The sequence below is a fragment of the Aethalodelphis obliquidens genome, unplaced genomic scaffold, assembly GCF_003676395.1.
Source record: "Aethalodelphis obliquidens isolate GAN/ISIS:26980383/991018 unplaced genomic scaffold, ASM367639v1 scaffold6, whole genome shotgun sequence".
NCBI lineage: Eukaryota > Metazoa > Chordata > Mammalia > Artiodactyla > Delphinidae > Aethalodelphis > Aethalodelphis obliquidens.
Window position 1 is genome coordinate 38,594,307 of NW_020837950.1, and position 24,706 is coordinate 38,619,012.

At 44.4% G+C, this 24,706-nt stretch overlaps 1 protein-coding gene across 8 annotated transcripts; it reads left to right on the plus strand.

Annotated features, from left to right (window-relative positions):
- Position 1: 1 nt before the first annotated feature.
- Positions 2–23,984, plus strand: ZBTB49 (zinc finger and BTB domain containing 49). Of its 8 annotated transcripts, none has more exons than XM_027103367.1 (9): positions 10–101; positions 3,177–3,296; positions 5,607–5,777; positions 7,934–9,036; positions 11,997–12,043; positions 18,100–18,173; positions 19,644–19,726; positions 19,818–19,979; positions 22,916–23,580. In XM_027103367.1, exons 2-9 carry the CDS (start codon positions 3,223–3,225, stop codon positions 23,578–23,580), a joined length of 2,379 nt encoding a protein of 792 aa, XP_026959168.1. In that variant the 5' UTR covers positions 10–101; positions 3,177–3,222. The 8 variants fall into 8 exon arrangements, with proteins under 8 accessions (XP_026959169.1, XP_026959168.1, XP_026959170.1 ...); XM_027103369.1 differs by lacking the exon at positions 10–101 and adding an exon at positions 6,064–6,092 and having other exon boundaries at positions 2,490–3,296; positions 22,916–23,984; XM_027103368.1 differs by lacking the exon at positions 3,177–3,296 and having other exon boundaries at positions 2–101.
- Positions 23,985–24,706: the final 722 nt, after the last annotated feature.

The window sequence follows — 24,706 nt, forward strand, 5'->3', positions numbered from 1 at the left end:
GTGGTTCGGCTGCCGGCGGAACCCGGCTAGCGGCGCTGAGGGCGGCGGCGGCGGCAAGAGAAGAGAAGGCGGCGGGGCGTGGATCGGCCTCCGAGGGGAAGGTAGGCGCCGGGCCAGGAGGCCGGCCTCTTAAGGGCGTGCGGGTTCGGCGCGGTGGGAGCACCCCGGAACCCACGCTGGGTTCCCGAGGGTCGGGCAGAGCATGGAACCACTGCCGCCCTCGCATCCCCGGGCACCGCGAGGGTCAGTGGAGCTGCCGGGTCAGTCGTGTTAACCCGTGGCCGCGCGGTGCTCTGGCTCAGAGACCAAGACCGGTCCGGGGCCTCGAGCGGGGCCTTCCCCTTCGTGCAGCTCCCTCGGCATGGAAACCCCACCCGCGTCCCCTCCCGGCCTCCTCCGGCTAGTCGCTGTCGGCCGCCCGGGCACCGCCCGCGGGAAGAAGCGGGTCCCTCCCCGCCCCGGCTCGCTGCATCACGCTGTAGTTGATAATAGTGCTTAAGACTACAGAGCTCCTAGCCCCCCCCCGCCAGCCCCACTGGCGTAAGACCTCTCCGTGCCTCGGTTCCGCGTCTGTAAAACGGGTGTAATAACGGTTCCTACGTGGTGGGGTTCTTGTAGGATTTCAGGAGTTGGTGAATGTAAAGCACTCAGAGTGCCTACGGCTTAATCGCTTGGCTGCTCTTCGCAGCCCTTAAGACAGGTCGCGCACACAGAGGTGGAGACTAAGTGTGTGTTGCTTCAATGAGTGAATGAAGGTTGAACGGGGTTTGAACAGGGAATTGTGAGAAGCATTAGGCCTAGAGTGGGCCTGTGTGGGTGATAAGGAGGCTTTCTTTCTGGAGGTGAGCAGGGTTGGGAATGGAACAGAGGGTGTATGTGAGGGCTGCTATAACAAAATACCGCAGCCTGGTGGGGACCTTGAACAGTAGACATTTATTTTCTCACAGTTCTGGGAACTAGAAGTCCAAGATCAAGGTGTCAGCAAGATAGTAATCTATACTATCTTGGTATAAATTTGTAGCATTTAGAACAGGAGGATACCTTAGAGATTATCTGACCCAATGGGGGAACCCCTCCACTTTCACAGAGGAAAAAACTGAGGCCCAGAATCTCCATCCATCCTGAAACCATGTATTGAGCACCTACTGTGTCGAAGGCACTCTTCTAGGTACCAGAGATACGCTGATCAACAAGACAGAAGATTTTTTTACCTTGTGACAAAGTGAGTTAGCTGAAAATATATAGAGAGCCCCGTGCCTCTTGTATCACAACACAGCGCCTGTGTTGCACGTGTTCATCCTCATGTGTGCTGTGCTGTGCTTTACTTTGGTGCTTATCTCTGGGATCACCTGGATAGTCAGGTATAGGTAGTAGACTGAAGAGGCTACTGACTTATTCCAAGGAAGGCCTTTGAGCTATTGCATGTAACTTGGAGAAGTGGTTAAGCATGTGGACTTTGGAGTCAGATTCCCTGGGTTTAAATCCCAATTCTGTGCCTTATTGATTACCTATTACTTATTAGCTGTGTTTGTCCTCTGTAACTCTGTTCAGGTTATCTATTGCTGTGTGACAAACTATCCCAAAACTTGGTGACTTAAAAACTGTTTTGTTTTATCTCACGGTTTTGTGGGTCAGGAATTCAGTCAGGGCCGTGCTGGGTGGTTCTTCAGCTCCACATGTGTGGACTGGGAGTGGTGATCAGCTGGAAGGGCTGGTGTGGAGCATTCATTGTGGCTTTGCTCCCACATCTGGTACCTGGGAAGGAATGGCTGGAAGGCTGGGCTCAGCTGAGCCCTTCTCCTGCCCCATGTGCTCTCTCCAGCTGGGTGTCTGACAGTCCTGCTATTGACTCAGGCCTTCTAGAGCCTGTGTCCAAAACGTGGAAGGTGGAAGCTGTCGGCTTGTAGGGCTTGGGCCCAGAAATGGGCACAGCTTTACACCCTTCCTTTTACCTGTTCTGTTGATTAAGGTAGAGGCTGTTCAGATTCAAGGAGACCTAGATCCCACCTCGCCTTGGGAAGAGGGTCAGAGAAGTTGTGGACCTCTTTTATCCACCAAATGCCTCATTGTTCTCGTCTGTAAAATGAGGCTAATAGTATGTAGTATCTATTTTACAGTTATTCTGAGGATTAAATGAGTTAATATGTGTAAAGAGCTTCAAATACTGCCTGGCATAGAGGAAACATTTGATAAATATTTGTTATTGTTACTAGGTACATGATACATTATTATTCATAGCTGTTATTCATAGGACACATAAGAAATACAAGATGCAAATTCGTTTTCTGGAGTTTTTTATAATCTTATTGGAGAGGCACAGGATTGACATCATGAAGCAATTAGAGAACTATATTAAGTAATATAGAATAGTTACAATTTTTATAGTCAAAGTAAACTGTGGAATGGTTCATAACTTTGCATGTCACTTCTCTATAGCTAGAGAATGTCTAATATAGATTCAGAATATTTTCTGTATTTTAACATTTAAGTCTTTGGAGGAAGGTTCTATGTTGTGTTTTTAATGTCCTTTTTCTCATGGGCATAAGAGCATGGGCTCCATCCAGGGTTTAGGAACCAGGAGGTGAGATGATGGGAGATGAGATGTGGAGATTCTGAGTTGAAGGGTCATACGGTTGGAGATGTTCAGCAGAAAGCTGGACATTTGGAACTGGTGGCTGAAGCTGGAGTTTCAAATTTAGAAATTGTCTGCTCTGAGCAGGTGAAAGCCAAGAATAGATGTGATGGTGATGGGAAAGAGAAGAGGGCCCAGGTGCTGAATCTTAAGGGACATTAACGTGTGGGGGGCTCACAGGGGAAGAAGTGCAGCCTGGAGATGGGACAGATCAGGGACATGGAGAACCGGGAGCCTTCTGGGCAGGAGGAGTTCCACAGTGGAGGTGGGCAGGCTGCACCACCACCTGTTGTGGGAAAGCTTGGGGGGAAGGGACTGAGGGCAGGCCACTGTGGGGAGTCTGTTTCAGCACAGTGAGAAGGGCAGCAGGTTGTAAGGTGAAAAAAGGAGTGGTGAGAAAGTAAAGTAGGGTGTGTAGATTGCTCTTTCAAACGTGTGAGAGGGGGGCCCTGTGATGACTAGATATACCTGGGGGAAAGGTTTGTTGTCCTGTTTTGTTTTGTTTTGCTTTTTTCAACACGGGGCCATCTTGGCGTGTTTACAGGGACTGGTGAACCAGTGGAGGACAGAGTGGAGCACTGAAAGGGGTGATGAAGCAGAGTCCTAGAAGGGGAGGAGAAGGGAAGTCAGCTTTGGAAGGAGAAGGCGCGCTTCATCCTTTGAGGTGAAGGGATTGAGGGGGGTGAGCGGGAAATTTGGAATCACAAAAGGAATTTAAAGGCACTCAGGGTATAGTAAGTCATTCATGGAATCAACCTGAGTGAAGTCAGCGTCACAGTCATTTTTATGGAAGAGGGAGACAGACGTGGTGAGAATGAAGAGAATGGAAAGGATTCAGAAGCACTGTTGTGGGGAATGTAGACGGAGTTGAAAAGAAACAAATAGAAAACGTTACTAACCAGCAGCAGAGATCAGCTAGCGTGCATTTTAGTGGTTGAGTATCTGCTGTGTGCCAGGTGAAGGTGGATAAGATGGTACCTTCAGAACTCACGGCAGAGTTGGAGACACAGGTGATAGGACATAATGACAGGGTATCTTACTGAAGTATTTATGCGGTAAGATCGCACAGATGTGACCCCAAAGTCAGACTTGAGGAAGGAACGGTGGGGAAGGGGAAACGTGGCCGGAAAGACTTCAGGAGCAGGTGACAGCTCAGCCAAACCGTGTTCAGAGCGTGGGCGTTATCTGGAAGGTGGGAGAGTCATTTGTCAATAAAGTATTCCCAGGGCAGGAAGTATCAGAACCAGAGACTTCTGAGGAGAGAGCAAGGCAGAGGTCTGCAGTCCACCTGCTTCAGAATCACCTGGATGCGCACAGTGCAGATGCCTCGGCCCCAGGACTCTGCATTTTAACTGGCTCTCTAGGTGTTCCTTCTAGATAACATGAGTTGAATACTTAATACATTGCCAGGGGCTATATTAAATGTTCACACGGGTTCTCACAATTATCTCAATAACTGAGATAGGATGAGGAAAGTAGGACACAGAGAAGTCATTTGCCCAGTCGTATAGCTAGTGAGTAGTGGGCTGGGGGTCCAAAACTGGCCAGGAACACAGCTTGTTTGGGGAGCTGCAGGTAGTTTATTTTGGAGGGCACACCTGGGATTAATAGGAAGTAAGCCTAATAATAATAATAATAACAATAATAACAGTAATAGAAGTAGAGGCCATGTTAAAAAGATTTTGCCTTCATGGTTTAGTGACTTCTTCAGTAATGCTTATGTATTGAGAATGAAAGCAAAGAAAGCAGGTAATGGCTTTTTAGTTTTTACTACCAAACTGCCATTTTAACTTCCATAGTCTCACCTCAGTCTGACTCCATTTCTCCCCACTTTTCCTCTTCCAAACACCATCTCTTACTAGACTGAGCTCCTCATCATCAGAGCCCGTGTCTTAACTCATGAAGTATCTAGCTCAGACTGTTTGGCTTCATTGTCATGTACTTGTGTGTGTGTTTCCTCCCCTAGAATGTAAGCTTCAGGAGGGTGGGGACCTGGGGTGTTTTGCTTACCGCTGTAGCCCTTGAGCCTGGCACAGAGGAGTCAGTAAGTAGATGATGAGTGGTGAAATTTTCTGTATCCATATAATGGCTTCCGTCTCATTCAGAGTCAAAGTCAAGGTTCTTAAAAGGCCCTGCAAGGCTCTACGTGGTCTGGCCCTCTGCTTGTCCTTCCCCTCCCTGCCTCTCCCTTCCCCCTGGTGTCAGGTCCTCCCTCTCCCTTGGCTTCAGCTGCCCACTCAGCTCCGGCTCACACTTCATGATTGCCAGTGTTTCTGTTCCAGGAGCCCCGGCTCATTCCCGTTCCTTCCTCAGGTCTCTGCTAAAGTAGCGCCTTGTCAGAGAGGCTGGAGGGACGAATGGATGGAGGTGCTGCCTTGTGGTACCTCTCTTATTGCCGTCTTATGGTGTGTGTTCATTTATTTTGGCTTGTGTCTTATCTCCCCAAATAGGCTCGTAATTTTCCTCAACTTCTACTTCAGTGCCCCATATACAGCTGCTCAATAAGTATTGATTTCATCTTATCCAGTTGGCCATTTTCCAACCTCATAAGTGTTTATATATGTATATTTTTTCATTGAAGTAATCTAAGTAGAAATGAGAGACGTGCATGTAGTATTAGCATGGTCATATTCTGGATTTGCACTGCCAAATATGGTGACTATTTAAGTATAAATTACATTACATGTTCAGTTCCTCGGTCGTACTCACCACATTCCCAGCGTTCAGCGGCCCTGTGTGGCTCACGGCTGCTGTATTGAGCAGTGCACATAAGGAACATGTCCATCATTGCTGATGGTTCTGTTGAACAGCGTTGGTCTAGATGCTTCAGAAGCTATGTTTTTTGCTCGTTTTTTTAAACTGTTGTGACAGGGAATCATGACAGTGAAGCACAGGTCAGCCACTGGGTTTGGGTGCCATTTGATTTCTGGTGATGGCGTCAGGAATCACAACTTATCCATGTCCTTTGTCCTAGGTCTCCTGGATGGTGGAGCATGGACCCAGTTGCTACTCACAGCTGCCATCTCCTCCAGCAGCTGCATGAGCAGCGTATTCAAGGCCTGCTTTGTGACTGTATGTTGGTGGTGAAAGGAGTCTGCTTTAAAGCACATAAGAATGTTCTAGCAGCTTTCAGCCAGTACTTTAGGTACATATTTTAGACTTTGTTCTTCCAATTGTACGGAGAGAAAGCTCTTCTAGAATGGAACTATTTTGACTAAATTTTATTTTCTCCTTGGATTTCACTCTCCTTATCTTTTGTAGCACATTGTGGGTTTTTTGCTTTTGTATTGAATATTTAGAGTAACCTGAGAGGGAAAGAGCCTTTTAACTAAAATATATTTGGGGCACTTGAAACTATTTTGGCACTTTGTCTTTGATTTTAATAGTTCCAATTAACGTCCGTCTTCTGTATACATTTCTTATCCTTTCAGGATAAGAAGATTGAGAAATAGAATTTCTGGTAAGAACATTTCTTTGATAAGAAATCAGAGAGCATTCTATACGCTATTTTTTTTAAATTAAAACATTTTAGTTTTTGTTTCTCATTTGACTATTCTAAGAAAACAGGTTTGAACTCAGTTTACTTACCCCTGTAATCATTTTTGCCTCAGTGAAAGATTTACTTATAAATAGTAATATCAAGCGATAGTATTTCATTTATTTTTAACATTAGATTATGTATTCTGCATACATTTTCTGATTAACTAGATTTATCTCTCTTTAAGCACTAAAGCTTCTTTTTCAGTACCTTTTTTCCCCTAAAATTCATACTATTTTATTGCTCTAGTAAACAACATATGGAACAGGATTTACTCATTCCTTGATAATCCTGAATCATCAAATTAAATCCCAGCTGTCATACATGCTACAAGTTGTATTATAGTGGATTGGCTCACTGAGGTAGGCAGCACTTTTTGCCCGTGTGCAAAATGGTCCCCTACTTGGTCTTTGCCTGTTCTGTTTTCATAGAACAGTTAGGTTTAGATGTTGTGATACATTGGCTATTTTGAGTTTTCCCCACTCTACTTCTGATATGTACTTTCCTTAAGTACATATTAGAACAGAACTGAAGGCTGTTTGGGGGATGCAGGTGATTGCATTTGATAAAAAGTCTTTAACAAACTTGCAAGACAATTTACCTGACTCAACTTGGTAGTTTTACATGCGACAAATTCATTCACCAGTGAACTTGACTTGTGCCCAGAACAAAGTGCCTGGGCTTTATGGTGCCTTTTGCCCCCGTTAACTTATAGGGCTCTCTCACTGCTGGTTTATGGACCATTGGGTTGCTGAGAAACATCTGACAGCCAGATAAATTACCGCTTAAAAAATGAGTATCTGTCAAGTACCTAGAGTAGTCAGATTCCTAGAGACAGAAAGCAGAATGGTGGTTTCCAGGGGCTGAGGGGATGGGGATAATGGGAGTTATTGTTTCACAGGTATAGAGTTTTTGTTTGGGATGTTGAAAAGGTCCTGGAAATGGTTAGTAGTGATGGTTGTACAACAACATGAATGTACTTAATGCCACTGAATTTATCGTATGAACCATAGTCAAGTGTTTGACATTATGTGTATTTTGCCACAATTAACAAATTGAAATTTTAAAAAATTAGTGTAGGGCTTCCCTGGTGGCGCAGTGGTTGAGAGTCTGCCTGCCGATGGAGAGGACACGGGTTCGTGACCCGGTCCGGGAGGATCCCACATGCCACGGAGCCGCTGGAACCGTGAGCCATGGCCGCTGAGCCTGCCCGTCCGGAGCCTGTGCTCCGCAACGGGAGAGGCCGCAACAGTGAGAGGCCCGTGTACCGCAAAAAAAAAAAAAAAAAAAAAAAATTACTGTATATCTAGGGTTGGTTTATTATAGCTATTTTTATTTTCAGATGTTTTTAAGACAGATATGGAAATATTTTTGTATGTGTTTTATGGTCTGAGATATGTACTTTGTCAGACTAAACACAAAATATTGAAAAATGTGTGTTCTTTAGTTTTCTATACTCTGCAATTAGTATTACATTTAGATAATTGCATTTTGAAAAAAAGAACAATGAGTATATTTCAAAATTTTATGTTGAGATTTCCTTGGAAGTTTGGACATTCAACACACTAATTCAGTGCGTCCGAGTTGCTTTATTGGATGGCTTGCCAAAACCTTTTAAAGGATTAAAGCATACTTAATTTTAAAACCTTGGCATTTATAGAAGGATGGTAATTTTGAATATTAACATGGATATTATTTATAAAAAAAGCTATCAGAATGTATGAACTGTTAACACTGTAAGCAGATATCCTTTCTTTTATCAGGAGCCTCTTTCAGAATTCTTCAGGTCAGAAGAATGATGTTTTTCACTTGGATATTAAAAATGTAAGCGGCATCGGGCAGATCCTGGACTTCATGTACACATCGCATCTGGATCTTAACCAGGACAATATACAAGTCATGCTGGACACGGCACAGTGTTTGCAAGTTCAGAATGTTCTGAATCTGTGTCACACATTCTTAAAGTCAGCCGGTGTAGACCAGCCACCCGGCCTGCCTTGTCACAGTACATTCTCCCTGCAAAGTGCTTTGACTCCTGACGCTAATTGTGTTATCAGTGAAAACTACGCCCCTCATTTGCTGCAGGAGTGCTCAGCAGGTGTTCAGCAGGGTAGAGTTGTGGATGAATCACATTCTCATGCCCCACCCTCAGTTGGTCTTCATACTTCCACAGCTGAAACCTCAAAACAAGCCCCTGATACGTTAGATGGCAGCTGCACAGAACTGCCTTTCAAACAGCCAAACTATTACTACAAGCTCAGAAACTTGTACAGTAAGCAGTACTATAAACAAGCCACCTGTCCCAGTCATGAGAGAATAATCAAGCAGCCTTTCACTTTCAGCACATCCTCAGACCTTCATGCCGCGGAACACCAGCCCTGTGCTGTTGGTCACGCCGAGTGTGTCCTGGAGTCCTCCGAGCACTTGCCTTCCAACTTCCTGGCCCAGCCTTTGAGTGAACCTACCCCAGACCCTGAGCCAGACCACGCAAGCCAACAACCTACCAGACAGATGAGGCTCAAGAAGGCCATTCACCTTAAGAAGCTAAATTTCCTAAAGTCACAGAAATCTGCAGAGCAGACATCTGAACCCAAGTCAGATGACAGGTTAACCAAGAGGATAGAATCTGCCAGTGACCATAGTGTAGAGAAAGTTAACAGCCAAAGTGCTGAAGAAAAAGAAAGTGAAGAACTCATCAGTTCTGAGAATTTTAATTGCATGAATGAGATGGAGAGGCCCGAAGACACTGCGGCCCTGGAAGACCAATCCCAGACACTTCAATCACAGAGACAGTATGCGTGTGAATTGTGTGGAAAACCTTTTAAACATCCCAGCAATTTGGAGCTTCACAAACGGTCTCATACAGGTACACTGATTCGGTCCCCGCAGGCAAAAGGAAAGGAAATAATGCAGACGATCAGACACCACTGCCTGCTCCTGTTTTTGTAAGAAGTTTTGCTATTGCTTGATGACGTCATTGATATTTACCCCAAAAAATCAAAGAGTGTTAGCTATTTTTTATTTTATACTTTTGGTGATGCCTTTTAAAGAATAATCTTCATTTCTGTAAATGCTTTCATAGAGCCAGTTTAAAAGAATGGTACACGTTTCATTTTAACTTTAATTGCGGTTGTATATGGGAAACTTTCCATCTCTACAGTATGGCAAATTATTTTGATGCACTCAGAGTTTCAAATTAATTCTAAAACAGATAAGCAATATTTAGTTCTCTCTTTAGAATTAGATTGTTTATTTTTTAAAAGCATAAGGTAGGTTAATTCAGACTGAAGTAATTTAGTTTGAGTAATCCTGAAAGCTTTGGAAGGTAATTTGAATATCAGATTTAAAAAATTGTGATTTGGGAGGCAGGAGGCAAACTTTTTAATAAGGATCAGCTTTAACCATTTGATATTTTCAAGTGAAAATCTTTCCATCTGAACATTGAATTTTCAAAGTTTTGTTACCTTAATTCATACCTTAGTTCATGTAATTCATACCTCCCCTTTCCAAAATGTTTATTTTTTCCAAAAGCTTTAAAAGAAAGTGTTATACAGTATGTGTACATTATGTAATATAATACATATATATTACTTTCCTTCCTGCATTTAAGCATGATGACTCTAGTACACATTACAAATTAATGGCAATTATCTTAGAGGCATGAGAAGGAATATGTTATAGGATGCTTCTAAAGTAACTGCTTTTCAAGGTACTTGTGTAATTGTGACCATTGATGTGATGTCCTGTTATCACTTTTGATTCCCTGTTTGCTTAGGTGTTTACTACCTCATTGCACTGTTGAGACTGAATTAATATTTATGAAAGCCCTTTATAAATTTTGGTGTATTTGAATATAAGATGCTATCATTATTATTACTCCATATGAAGACAGTATCATTGACTCAGTTTTGCCCTGTAAAAACTTAATTTAGGTCATTCTGTAATTTTCTGGAGTCTAATGATCACTATAATTTTTATTTGAGAAACTTACCTATTTAGCTTTAAAGGAAACAAGAATTGTTTATTCTGCAAGAACATCTTTGGTTAATAGTAGTCATACAGTTATATGGCACAGCTGCTTCCTGGGACATAAATATATTGAGAAGGGCAGCAGTTCTCAAAGTATGATCTGGGGAACCCTTTCAGGGGGTCATTGAGGCCAAAACTATTTGTATCATAATGTAGGATGCTCCTTGCCTTTTCCTTCTCCTTCTCCCACAAGTGTACAGTGGAGTTGGCTAAAGGCTGCAGATCTGTGATGAGGCCTTCACTCTGGAGGCCAGTGAAAAATGTCTAGTCGTGTGTTTCAAAAATCACTCAGTTTTGATTTCTAATATGGACTATACTGCCAAATATGGCCCATATGAACAAAAGCTCTTAGGGTCCTCAGTTGTTAAGAGCGTAAAGAGGTCCTGAGAACAAAAAGTTTGAGAACCACTGGAGTAGGGTTGTTAACCCTGGTCACTTGAGAGTCTTAGGAACTAGTGATCTCTTTTTTCAGACTCTCATATCTCATAGGGCGGACTTTAACGTAACATCTATTATCCCTTAACTTCAGACATAAATGTAGTCCAAAATACAGCATCCATATGATTATAATTACAGTTGACCCTTGAACAACGCAGGGCTGAGGGGCACTGACCCTCTGAGCAGTTGAAAATCCTAGTCTAACTTATAGTTGGTCCTCCATGTACTGGTTCCGCCACATCTGCAGACTCAGCCAACTTCCATCATGTAGTACTGTAATATTTACTACTGAAAAAAATCCATGTATGAGTGGACCTGTGCAGTTAAAACCCTGTTGTCCAAGCGTCAACTGTACTTGGGGTCAGAAGCTCCCCCCTTATCCTTGAGGAAGCCATTAAATAGTTTTTAGGAAAAGATCAAAATAAAAGTACCTTAGCAGAAGCCCATAAAGCTGGCACACCCCAGCAATACAGTAGGAAGGGAAACATTTGTGTTATTTTTTTTAAAAGGCTCTTAATGAAAGCACTTGATTTGAGGGGAGTGGGAAAAATGGAAGGTTCTTGGTCTTAACAGTCTGTTTATTAGGGTTCTAGAGGTGTTAAAGGCAGTACCTGAAGTATGTTTTTAAACAGATTATTTTCTAGAGACTGTCTTCAGAATTGCTGTGGTTTCTTTGTAGTAGAGTCCATTCTCTCCATCTATTCTGTACCAAAGTGTAATTATTCAGAGTTGCTGAAGTCGGGGGGCCAAGCAGTCAGCAGGGGAACATGTCTCATCATGGAATCTTCTTTTCCCCTGTCAGCACGTTGCAACCAAGGCTGAAAGGCAGTGGGGAGGGGATTTTTCCCATCACACTTTCAGGAGATCCCGCTCTGCTTTGGGCTGTCCCAGGTTCATACCTCATGTGGTGTGAATGAGTCACCCTGGTTCTGTTAGGAATCGGTGGTCATTGCAGGAGTCAGGCTGAGGACGGGTGACCAGGTTCATGTTGTTCAGCCAGAAAACTCACATTTGATTTTCACCTGAAGGAAAAGTATGTGTCCAAAGCCTAAATATGGTTTAAATGCAGATAAATACGTTTGATTTCAACACAGGTGTAAATTTGGAGAACAATTTAATTTTTTAGAGAAAAGTAAATATAGATTTCACTTTTATCATCTCTGCCTGTCATCTAAGGGTGCGAGAGATGATGAGGATGAGGACAGAGGCTCCCGTTTTCATAGTCTGATGATAAAGTATGTAATGCTGTGGTTTGGAAGGTGGGACAAAAGAGACAGCTTAAACATTTTACACAGAAAACTATCCTGCAGATGTTACCCATGGTTTTACAAGTTGTTGTTTTGTTTTGTTTTGTTTTAGGTGAGAAACCTTTTGAATGTAACATTTGTGGGAAACATTTCTCTCAGGTGGGAATTCTTTTATTTACTGTTAATAATTGGAAACCTGAAACCCAGTGTTTATTTTTATTACAGATAAGACATACTTTTGGACTTGGGAGAGAAGCCTCTGATGATATCTGTAACTTAAAAGACTTCAGACTAAATCAAGAAAAAAATAATTCTCAAGAAAAGAAATTTCTAGTTCATTGGGCGGAAAATACCATTTTTTATAAGTGTGTGAACTCTCACAATACCTTTTTCCCCCATTAAGGATGGGTCCATTTCTAGCATATTTCTTTTCTTCCACAAGTGATGTAAACCGTATTGAGCACCACTTGGGGGCTGCACGTTGTGCTGGGCTGGACCCAAGACAAATGTCCTTATTCTTACTGAGACACTAGGTGTTAGGGTGTTGGAGAAAAGACCAAACACATTTCATTCCCTGCTTTCACTACCATTACACATGTATTCTCTCACTCAGCCGGCATGTGTTGTGTCCTCCTGTGGGCTCTGTACTGATCTGGGCACTAGAAGTAGAGAAACCTAGAGATTGAATGTTCTAAAGAAAATTTTGAACATGATAGAATGGCTGTGGGATCCTGCTTTTCCTTCTGAAATGGAAGGTAACTCTTCCCTTACCACGTGCCGGGCATTGGCATTCCAGAAGCTTCTCGCAGGGTCCCAGTGCACAGTCCTGCAGAGGAAGCAGTCACCCCACAACTGTTTTTTACACACGCATGCTAATCCTGGAGTAACAGCATGTGCAAATGCTGTCTTACTGGCGAAGGACCTTGGGGCTGGGCCTCAACGGAGGACTCGAGCCCTCTATTGTGGAGAGAGCGGGGCAGCGTGGCCCCGTGGAGCACGGCAACAGCAGGAGTGAGGCCCCTGCTTTTGTCACATCCCCCCGGAGCCGGCTCTTCCAGTTTACCCTTCATCAGTCTCCCACACACCCAAACCTGCCATCTAATTACTTCTCACTCTTCCTACTGGCTGCAAGCAGTGATTCACCTCATCCTAACGTGTTCCTGTGTATTACTAGTCCAGGCAGGGTCCGTGCACCCACCAAGTGTTCAGTGAGCTTCTGCTGAACTGAGTGGAGGGGTCGTTGCTCCACCTGCCTCTCTCGTTGAGGCCTGTGCTTCTTCCTACCAGCCTCACCTGGGGGTCAGAGCTTGGCCTCTAGAGCCAGACAGTCTGGATTTGGATCCAGCCTCTGGTTTACTGCTCTGACCTTGGACAAGCTAGCTAACCATTTGGCACTCAGCTTTCTTATCTATAGAGCAAGGGTGTGAGACCCTTGACCCCCATGGTGTGTGAGGAGCCAGTGAGTTCATAAGATGATTAGCATCTCACCTGGCTCATGGTGAGTCCTCAGGACACGTCACTAGTCCCTCTCCTGTTGCCATTGCCTCCCTTCTCTCTCTGTCCTCTCTGCTCTTGTAGACCAGTCTTCCTAAGGTGCACTTTCTCCACCCCACATCCCACCATTTTAACCTTTCTAGTTTTGGTGTAGTGGGAAAGCGTAAAACCTGGATTAATGACCGTTAATAGTTAGCAATCTCTACTCTGGGCCTCATTTTTCTAATTCTTAAAAATAGGGATAATACCACCTCATGGGACTATTAGAATTAAATGAAAAAATGGACATGAAAGTCCTTTATACGTTTACGTTGTGATAACAATTTAGGTTCTGTCCTTTTCTTGCTTGGAACCCTTCCTTGACTCTTCAGTGCTAACCAAATAAAGTGTACCCAGACATTCAAGCATCGCGTCTGCCTTCGGCCTTCTCTCCTGGCGTTAATGCCGGGCTCACCCTCAGAGATTCTGACTCTGTTGGTTGGGGCTGGGGCTTGAGTGTTGGTACTTTTTAATACAGTGGTTTGGATGGCAGCCCTGTCCACTGCTTCAGACCTTGTCCTACACTTTCCCTCTCGAGTCCCACGAAGGGCGGCCCTGTCTGATAAACGTTACAGAAATCCTCCTCTTCTGTGTTGGTGTCTGTATGTTTACCAGATTTTTATGACTGTAAAGTTATGTATAATTATAGTTTACAGATGTATATCGCTGTTTTATTTCATAATGAAGTAACGAAAGTTTTGTGAATAAGCTCTGCCATGTGCTAGGGCACAAAGACAAGTAAAAGCTTCAAGGAGCTTTGCGTTTAGAGGAAGAAACTGTTGTATAAACTGATAAAGCACAATGAAACGCTGCAAGTGCCGTGACACTTGTATAGGCAACGGTATGAAGAGGAGAGTAGTCATTTCTACCTGAAAGTTGGCGGGGGCGGGGTGGGCACTGAAGACGGAGTCATTGATCAGCCTAGAGTCTCTGGCATTCCAGGTGGAGAGAGCAGTGGTGGCGTTTACACACGAATACTCAGTAACCTGTCCTTCATTTCTCATACGAACTGGAATACGTGTGGTTACAATGGACTGGAAGTATTTTCCTTTCTGGAAGATTTAGAAAACAGACCTACCAATAAGAATTAATCTTTTATGCTGTGTAGTATTTCGTAGTGTTAGTCTTTTTTAAAAAAAAAAAAGGTCAGCCACAACCTTAATTATGAGTCAGCAAGCAGTTTGAGACCTCAGCTTTAAAACGCTGTGATAAGCCTGGATTGTGACAACAAACTATGCACGTATTAATATAATTCTGGACACTGTATGGGCCTGGATCTCAGCAAGTAAGGGTCACGCAGTACTTTAGAGTATGAATGAGGCTCCATTTGGAGCCACGTGTCTCCCGTGTGGAGGAGAACCTGAGCCATTTGGTGCATCAAGGGGAGAAAACTAAGATAGTGACAGGTCTGGAGTGCCTGTTACATGAGAAACAGGAAAAGGGAAACAGTGTATTTAGCTGTCTTTGGGGAGAGGAATGGAGTTGCTTTGTCTCTCCAAGGAGGCAGAATAGAAACACTGAGCAGCTGCTGCAGAAGGACAGGTTCTGAGAGGCTCGGTGCCCTCCCAGCAGCTCCTGTGTTGTGTCCAGGGCATGACTGACGGGATACAGCATCCGATAGGAGGCTGCTTAGACACATTCCAGGGCAGTGATGTGACCCGATGCCAGGGGTGGCAAAGTTTCATCCCATCCATGGTGAAAATGCAAAAAATAAGAATATTTTAATGAACTTTTCTTAAATTTTTAAGTTTTCAGCTCTGAGGTGATATTTCCCACATTTTCAGTGTTAAATGTCCTTTTATCAATATAATGATCATTGTTCTTTAGGTGATATCTCAGTGTAAATCTCCATATTTTTTTTGTTTTGTTTCAAAGTCTTAAAACTTCTGAACTAGATTGCTTTTAAGATCTGAGTTCTCTTTCTCTAAAGTTTTACGGTTCTCTATTTTTTTATATAAACAATCAGCAGCCACTAGAAGAGTACTCTGCCAGAGAATCTCTGCCTGGTTTGATCATGTTTAAATACTGAGTTTCAGGTACCTATTAGAAGGAGTTTATTTTTTAAACTGCTCAACAAATCAGGTGTTAACTTCTTTTCTACAACAGAGTTTTTCACTTCAAAATTCTGACAACTCCATCCTAATTTAAAATGGTACCACTTAGAAGGGGTGGAACTTCCTTTTGTGCAGATATTTTTCAGCCCAACAGCAGCACAAGCTTTTGAGTCCACAGACGAAGCTGAATTAGAATATTCCATCCCAGCTATGGGGGCTGAGGCTGCTTCCCTCCCAGAGCCTCTGTTTACTTCCTGTAATGTGTGAATTATACTTTATGAGGACATTGTGACGACTCACTGAAACACTATTTGCAACTGCTTAGCAAAGTGTTCCATTCATAGTAAACTCTTCATAACTGAGGGCTACTAGTATTAGCACTTACTGGAGTTTTCATGGATCCAACTATAGATGATTTCTAAGTTGTGTAATAAAGCATAGCAAAGTTTACCAAAAATAAAGACTCTTGACTAAAGGGCAAATAATCTGGGCCCCACTGTGCTATGTAATTCGGTATAAATTATCTGAATGCATTATTGGATGTTTTTGCCTGAATCTTTCCATTATTTAATCTACTTTTATACCATTTATCAGACTAATTTGTGCTCCTTTATTTGGGGGAATGATAATTACTTTCATTAGACATGTCCAGTATTAAATAGCTAAGGAAACATCTTAAAGTTTGTTTTACTGTTGTGTACTATAATATTAAGTGGAAGATCATTCAGTTTGAAAACAAGTAATTGTTTACTTTGAAAACCAAAGTAATTGTTTACTTGTTTACTTTGAAAATAAGTAATTGTTACGCTTTATTTAAAAAAGAAAGATGCAGCATTGCTAAGAATCAAATCAGAATGCATTTCAATCATAATACATAGTTTACAAAATAACTTGAAACAAGAGGGATCTAATTTAACTGTTGAGCAGATGGTGCTATTCAAATTGTTATTTAAATGAAAAGCTTTTCTGAAATTTGGAAATGACTGATTTAAAGCCCTCAGTGGTGCATTATCTCCACTCCAGTGAACTGGTTCCTGTATGGCAAAGTGACTGCTTGTCATACTGAATTCAGCACAAGCTAGTTTATTCACAGAAACTTGCACGCCCTCATGTAAGACAAGAGTTTAAACTCAGACAAACTAATATTAATTTCTGGCCTACCATGTAACTAGAGCAACTAATTTATTTATCTGAATCTCAGTTTTACACCTAGAAAACAGAGATAATACCAATTTCTAAGAGTAATTTAGTTATACTGTACTTGTAAAGGCCTGAGTAGACCAAATATCTATTGCTGTTGACATTTGCTGTTTTATTACTGTTATTAATAGTCATTCAGTTAAAAGCTGGGTATTTCCCAGTGTTTTGCCAGATTCTTTCTCTTTGGTTATCTAAAATAAACAAGTTTTTTCCTAAGCTATATTTATCATATTCTGAAATGTAGTCTCTAACTTAGTGTTTCCCAGAGTCTGATAGACATAAAGAATCTTCTGTGTTATATAACATAAAATCTACAGACAACATTCTTTATACCTGTCCACGGGTTCAGAACCACCTTCAAACCTATAACCATGAACTATCTTTGCATTTTGTTTAAAATATACATAGCAAATTTGTAAATTTACATAGCCAAGTTTGTGAGTTGGGTATTACTGTTCATTCTCTTTTTTTGGCTAATTTTGTGCATAAGGCCTGCAACATTATTACCCTTAGATATAGTCATCCTGCTCAGTGTTTTTTTGTAACAGAACACTATAAAAAAATTAAGTTGGGAAATGACAGATTGAGAGTATTATATTATAACAATGGAAGATTGTGTTTCCAAATCCTAATTTGAAACATTTGCCAGTAGCTTTTGTAATATCTGAGGCATTTGCAGGTTTGATTTCACTGTACTTTAGGCAATTTAATATTGATTTCCTCTTGATTAGTACATGGAAATCTATTTTGTGATCTCCATTTAAATCAGTTATTCTTCGTAAAGCCCTGCTAGTTTCAGAGATTAGAAACGTAAAAGGCCTGCAGCTGAAGGACTACTGTGAATCTCCTGATTGGCTTTTTTGCACGAAGGTGAAAATGACCAACCTGTCAGGCAGAACAACTGTACTGCCAAGAAGAAATACTTTTTGGAAATGTCTTACTTTCTTTATAAACAAAAGCTGTTTTTCAGGAAGAAACAATGAATACTGAAATAACCAAGTACAAGTGCTACCTTTTTTTCAAATGATGTTGCGTATAGGTGGTCCAGGTTTTAAAAAAAAAAATGAAATAAAATACATCAAGAGCTGTTTACAACACAAGCTTAGCGACCCCTAAAGCAGCCTCCACAGTGTGTCGGGCCCATTTTAGAGGGGTGCGACACCGTGGACGGACCAGGGGCTGGCGTGGAGCAGAGCTGAGAGGCTCCCCTGTTCAGCTCACTGCTGGGCGGGGCTGCTCCTGACTCAGAACCAGGCCGGACCTTGATCTCCTTGCATGTGGCTGCGTCTGTCTGAGTCGTGCATCCGGAGTCTTCATTTGGAAGTTGGACTGGAACCTGGCTAAATCTGCCAGTTTTCCTTTTGAATTTATGTGCTCTTAAAATTTTTTTTTCACTATTGGCATGTTTTTTCTTTTCCTTTTTTACAGGCGGGTAATTTGCAGACTCACTTACGTCGGCATTCTGGGGAGAAACCATACATCTGCGAGATCTGCGGGAAGAGGTCAGTGCTGGGCTCGTTCATTCGCACGTCAGGAGCAGTCTTGGCATCTCTGAGCCACGTAGGGGCTCACTGTCACTCAGGAACACAGTAAAGCCAAACCCTCTGGCTTTTCTTGTGACACACATGAGAATAGCAAAAAGAAATGGAAATGTTAATTAAAGGAAAGAGAATCTAGGACACAAGTCTTAGGAAATGGGATTTTACATGAAACAAAATTATGCTAAAATTTCCATTCATTCCAAAAATGTCTGTTAAAATAGATGACTGGCCCCCACGGAGGTGACTGTCTGGTAGGGGTAATGAGACTCGCAGCCTGAATGCCTGGAATCAGGAGAGGAGGTGGTAGGAGGCACCCCAGCTGCGCACCCAGACCTGTGAAGGGCCGAGAGTTCAGCCACAGGAAGGCCTGGCAAGCCTGAGGGCTGGGGAGGCCTTGGACTTGGAAAGTGAGGCTTGACTTGGTGACAGTCTCCCTCTGGAGGTGGAGAGCAGTATGAGGAGATGGTCCCTCCTCTAGGCACACCGGCCTGCAGCGTGGACTCCCCGCCCTCACTGGGGGTGTTTGTCGGGAGTCCACATACTCTATGATCTATTGGTTGGTCATTCTAGGACAGCAGGCAACAACCAGGACTATACCAGTCACACAGTGTTTTCTTCATTCGTTTAACCAGTCATTCATTCAGCATTTATTAGCCACCTACTGTGTGCTAAATGCTGTGTTGGGAACATACAGATTCTCGGCCCCTGATAAGTTCGTACTCAGGAGTTGGGGGCGGGGTGGGATGGGCATAGGACAGCTATGGTCACAGTCCTCTGCTAGGATGGGACAGCACTCTTGATTCGGTTCCAGGAAGACAGTTACCTTTGCAGATGGTAGAAAACAAAGAAGTGAAAGCTACCTAGCCTGACATGTCTCCCTTTCTGCCATAGCTGCCCAGGTTTAGTGCCCAGGTCACATGTACTGCCTGTTTGAGGCGCCTCTTAGCATAAGCCCCCTGCTGCTTTGCTTGGGGTCCCTGTTTTGCAGGATGTTTTAAATGTGAGCCTTCTGAGCTCCATGCATTTAAAATCATGTCTCTATGCAACACCTTCCCCCAAATGCAACCTCTTATCCTGCTATCGAGTGTGGTGGGAAGGAAAGAGCATAGAGCTTCATACTGGGGGTTGGGTTGGAGTTACTCCCCAAGCCAACTTAGTGATCACCTCTGAAGAAGAAAGGTTAGTGAAAGTAGGTAAGAAAAAATGTTTTAGAAACAAAACACTTGGATCATTTTCTACTTTCCTTTAAAAAGAGAATAAAAGTAAACTTTTTTGTTTTTTTTTAAATCTCTGAAATGAAATCAGGCCACTCCTCATCACATTCCGAAGTAATAGAGGGAGCAGCTCATCTCCTCCCGCAGCGACTTGCAATTAGAAAGATTTGCAGTGACGTAGAAAGGCTCTTAATTGAATTTCCAAATTGCATTACAGGTTTGCAGCCTCTGGTGATGTCCAGCGTCACATCATTATTCACTCAGGAGAAAAACCACACTTATGTGACATCTGTGGTCGAGGTATAGCTGAGGGTTTCCCTTTTCTTCCTTGAAAATTTCTGATTAAAATGTTCTCAGCCCTTCAATTTAACCCCTGTTGTGGTCTCTCTAGGGTTCAGTAACTTCAGTAATTTGAAGGAGCACAAAAAGACACACACGGCTGATAAAGTCTTCACCTGTGATGAGTGTGGAAAGTCTTTTAACATGCAGAGGAAGTTGGTAAAGCACAGAGTTCGGCACACGGGTGAGCGGCCTTACAGCTGCTCTGCCTGTGGTAAGTTCCTGCCCACCGCAGACCCGCGGTCACCTGGTCATCCGTGTGGGGAGGGCACCGGGGTCTGTGCCCACTCCGTCCTGGGCTGTTAGGGGTCTCAGATAAGTCGTCCCTTTTTTCATGGGTAAAATGGAAGTGATGCTGTTTCTTAACCACCTTGGTCCTCTGATTCGTCTGCATTTGTGTAGCAGGCATTTACTGAGTGTCTTCAAGGTATCAGGAACCGTCCTGGGTGCTCCAGTTACACAGATGACTGATACTGAGTCCCAGGTGCCCTGTGCTCCTGGTCTGGGCCCGTGGAGGGTTGGCAGTTGGAAAAGCGGGGGAGAGCGTGGGGTGCAGCAGCAGGGGCTAGAGCATGGTGGCCTGCTGGGGCCTCGGGGGCACACGGTAGGCTCAAGAGGGAGGGCTTCTTGAGATCATATTGTGTATCATGAAGCAAAGGTCGTTTCTACGGCATTTGACGCCTCAGAAAAGTCATCAGGAAGGAAAGGGAAGGCTGGCAGCTCTCAGTTTCCAGGCACGTCACTGCACAGATGAGGAAACTGGGATTGCAAGTTAGGTCACCTGGTACCTGTGATAACAGAGTGTTGGAACCTCTGAAGAACTGGGAGGGCCTGTATGCATGTGTGGTGCAGCTGTGCACACGTGCACACGTGTGCCCCTGACAATGTGGATTGAATCGCAGGCAAATGAGTGAATAACCATTTTTACGATTACCTGTTTAGAACAAATAGGAAAAATGCTCAGAGTCAGGCTGTGGGGAGCCTGGAATTGGGGCATCCTCGGAGTGGCTTGTTCTAGTTGTGGTTGGTATCTAAATTAGGGCAGGACGCGTGGGATGTAACCAAAGGGAGGCAGCTTTGTTTGTATCTCCCACTTACACTGTGTACAGATCTCCTGGACACCAATGTCGGCAGCTCCGTTACTATTAAAGGGTAAAATTGCATCACTTTAAATCACAAATGCAGTCTCAAATCACTAGTTTAAAATGTCAGTTCTAAATTATTATTACAACTGTGAACTTGATTTCAGGTTCACTCTTCTCTTCCTTCCCCAGCCAGGCCTGCTGCTGGCTAAGACCCTGTAGAGAAAGCAGTGCAGCAGGACCCTCTCTTCCCCCCACTTCGTTTCCACCCCTCCAGCCACTCACTGACCATGGTTTCTGACCCTAACAAGGTCAGCTTTCAGGGAAAGGGGGAGGGAGAAAGGGAGCAGGAATGGTCTTTCATGACAGGTTCAAAGCTTTATAACACCTTTATTGAGATAAATCCCGTACTGTAAAATCTAGCCATTTAAAGTGAACGGTTCAGCGGTTTGGGTGTATCCAGTGTTGTGCTACCCTCACCACCATGTAATCTTAGAACCTTTTCCTCACCCTAAAAAAGAAACCCCACACCCATTAGCAGTCACTCCCCATCCCCTCCCGCCAACCCGAGGTAACCCTTAATCTACTCTCGGTCCCTATAGATTTGCCTGTTGCAGACATTTCATATAAATGGAAACATGTAATACGTGATCTTTTGTAACTGACTTCATTTCACTTAGCAAATCTGCTCTGAGCATTCATGTACATGTTTATGTGTGGATGTATGTTTTCATTTTCTTGGATTCAAAAGACAGTTTCCGTTTTAAGGTGGCTTCCCATTCTGAGCTTTGCTGAGTTTAAAGCTTGGTCCTCTCTCTGCCCCTTCCTTCCCTCCTTCCCCCGTCCCTGTCCCTGTCCCTGTCTCTCCAGCATTTCATGCTTCTTCTAAAGACAGCCTTCCCTTCCACTCTGTCCTCCTTCCCCAGCACTCAGCTGTACTTTTCCGAGATGGAAAGGTGCATTTTCTTTCAGCGGGACTTCCTTTAGCACTTGGTTTTGTAAAAGCAGTTTCCTCCGAGGAGACTTTCTCTGTTGGCACCCCGACGCCTCTCTAGGCAGTCCTCTTAGGCCCCAGGCTGGCTCATTTCCCATCTGGGGACATACTCACATTCCATGCTCTGGGGGATTGCAGGCCCACACCTGGAGGCAAGCGCTGCCCCACCGTGACCTCCCGATGGACACACGTCGAGCCTGGCTGCCCTGTCTTGACTTGAGGGCAGAGGGGAGACCCCTCCCATATCCCCTGCCTCGCTGGGAACTCTACTGTGGCTGAAGTTTATACACGTTAAGGACCCTGAAAATAGTTAACACCTTTTGCCTACTAATTCCACTACTGAGAATTTATCTTAAGGAAACAATGAAAAGAAAGATGTTAGTCGAACCTCAGGTATAGTAGCAAACAGCTGGAAGCAGCCCAGATAGCCCACTGTTGCTTGACCAGGGCTGGATAGCTGAGAATTCAAATATAATGACATAGGAATAAGTGAAAAGTTCTAAAATATGTGTCCATGTAAATTGTGTAGTTTGTTTCAGACCTTGGTAAATGTGTTATGACTTCTATAAGGTTATTTATTGGTTTTTCTCTTCCGATCTTCTAACCTACTCTCATGACGGGACTAGATCCCCTACCTCTAGCTTATACCCAGAGAAAGGAAATAGGACCTGGAGAAGGATGCGTAAAATTATGTTAAAAGCTGAATACATAAGTACCTTCAGAAAAGATGCTTCTAAACTATAGATTGGCTGTGTTAGATTTGTGAAAATCTGAACAAATCTGATGCGGTTTCCCAGTGTGGGCGTTTGGGGCAGGCGCCCAGGCCCACCCAGCGAGTACTCCCGTGCAGGGAGACGGGGCTCCAGAGCCCTCGCACGAGACGCCCAGACCAAGGCTGCAGGTTGGAGGGGCTACAGCCGGAGAAGAGTGGAAGAGTCTGGAATCAGAGCGAGCAGGTGACAGCAGGGCTCAGCTGAGTTCACATGGAAGCAGAGTCCTTTGGGGTTTAGCAGGGGTGGAGGGGACTCCTTCCAGAATGTTCTCCTCTGAAAAGATCCCTTTTTCTTCTTCCAGGAAAATGTTTCGGAGGATCCGGCGACCTCCGCAGGCACGTCCGCACTCACACAGGGGAGAAGCCGTACACGTGTGACATCTGCAACAAGTGCTTCACCCGCTCTGCCGTGCTGCGGCGGCACAAGAAGATGCACTGCAGGGCTGATGACCAGGGGCAGGACGCTCTGGAGGAGCTCACGCAGGCCATCGAGACCTCGGACCTGGAGAAATCTCAGAGCTCGGATTCTTTTTCTCAGGACGTGTCCTTAACTTTGATGCCCGTGTCTGTTAAAATCCCCGTCCACCCAGTGGAAGAAGACTCAGTGGCAGAATTTGACGGCCACTGTAAGTTCCGGTCCCTGGTTCAGTCTCACGGAGCAAGTGAGCAGGAGAAGCTCAGCTTGGGTCCCCTCAAGCTCGCCAAGCCTCATGTGCCGCAGGCGCAGCACCAGGCCTACAGCTACTCGGGCGTGGAGGCCTCGGCTGGCACGGAGCCGCTGCAAGCCGACGGTATGGCCGCGATCCGCTCGTCCCTGGCTGCCCTGGACCATCACTGCGCCGACCCCCTGGGCAGCCGCGCGTCCGCCCCTGCGTACAGGAACTCGGAGGGACAGTTCTTCTCCAGCATGACCCTCTGGGGGCTGGCGATGAAGACGCTGCAGAATGAAAGCGAGCTGGACCAGTGAGGTCCTCTGTCAGCAGCTCAGCATCAGAGGCGGCTTTAGCCCGAGAGGCTAGACTCTGTCCCTCCTGACAGGGGGTGGTCGTCGGAAGTGCCTTGAGCTCAGCGTGTGGGAAGAAAGGCCTCCTGACACATCGTGGAAGTGGATGAGGGACTGAACAAGCCTTGTGCCCCAGAAGGCTTGAGAGACCGTCTCCCAGACGTGGTGTGAACTGCGTGTAACTACTGTACATTTTGGTCGTGGTAAAGGGAAAATATATGGGTATAATAATACAGATATTATTTTTGCATTTTTACATGACTGAAATTTGTAGCATTTTGTATTTTTATTTACAAAAAGATTTTATTTGTATAGGAAACTCATACTATAATTTAATTTGAATAAATAAAAGTTGCCTTTCTGTATAATATTGTGTTTCCACAAATATTTTTATTAACCCAAAGACCATAGTGGTATGAAAAGAGACATCAACGAGGGCTCACCCTGCAGGGATAAGTGCCAGGTTCAGTTCTTGTGCCATCTTGGACAGTGGGCTTTGGGAGCCCTCAGAACGGAGCCTGAGTCCTGGCTGCCACTTCCTGGTCAGGTCATGGGCAAGCTCCTCAACCTCCTAGAACCTTCTCTGGGTTTGCTTTTCTGCAGCATGAGATGAATAACTTTCAGCATTCTTACAAGGCTCAAATGATCTCCTCGTCCACTTGAAAATACCTGCCCAGGGTCTGGTTGCTGACAGAGCTTCTAAGCGCGTCCAGTCTCTCAGCCGCCCAGCAGACCTGCAGGCCTCTGCGGGACAGTGAGTCGCGCCTGTAGCGCTGTCGCGGGAAGGTCAAAGTGAGAGCAAGTGCACTGAAAGTGCGGTTACCTGTGTGGGCCGCGGAAGTCACTGGCCTGTAGAACTGCTTGCACAAAGGACTAGGATGCTTGAGGGTGCCGTCGTCATCAGCTCTGGCCCGGAAATAAAATATGACAAACGAGAGAGGCACGGGTAGGTGAGGATTTTCATGGAAAACCCGTGGTTGCAGAATAGGACGTCAGCTCTGAAGTCAGATTCAGGTTCAGCTCCTGACGTTCCCAACCGTTAAGGGCGCTGCAGTCCCGCAAGGCTGCCCTGAAGATGGAAGAGCCTGAG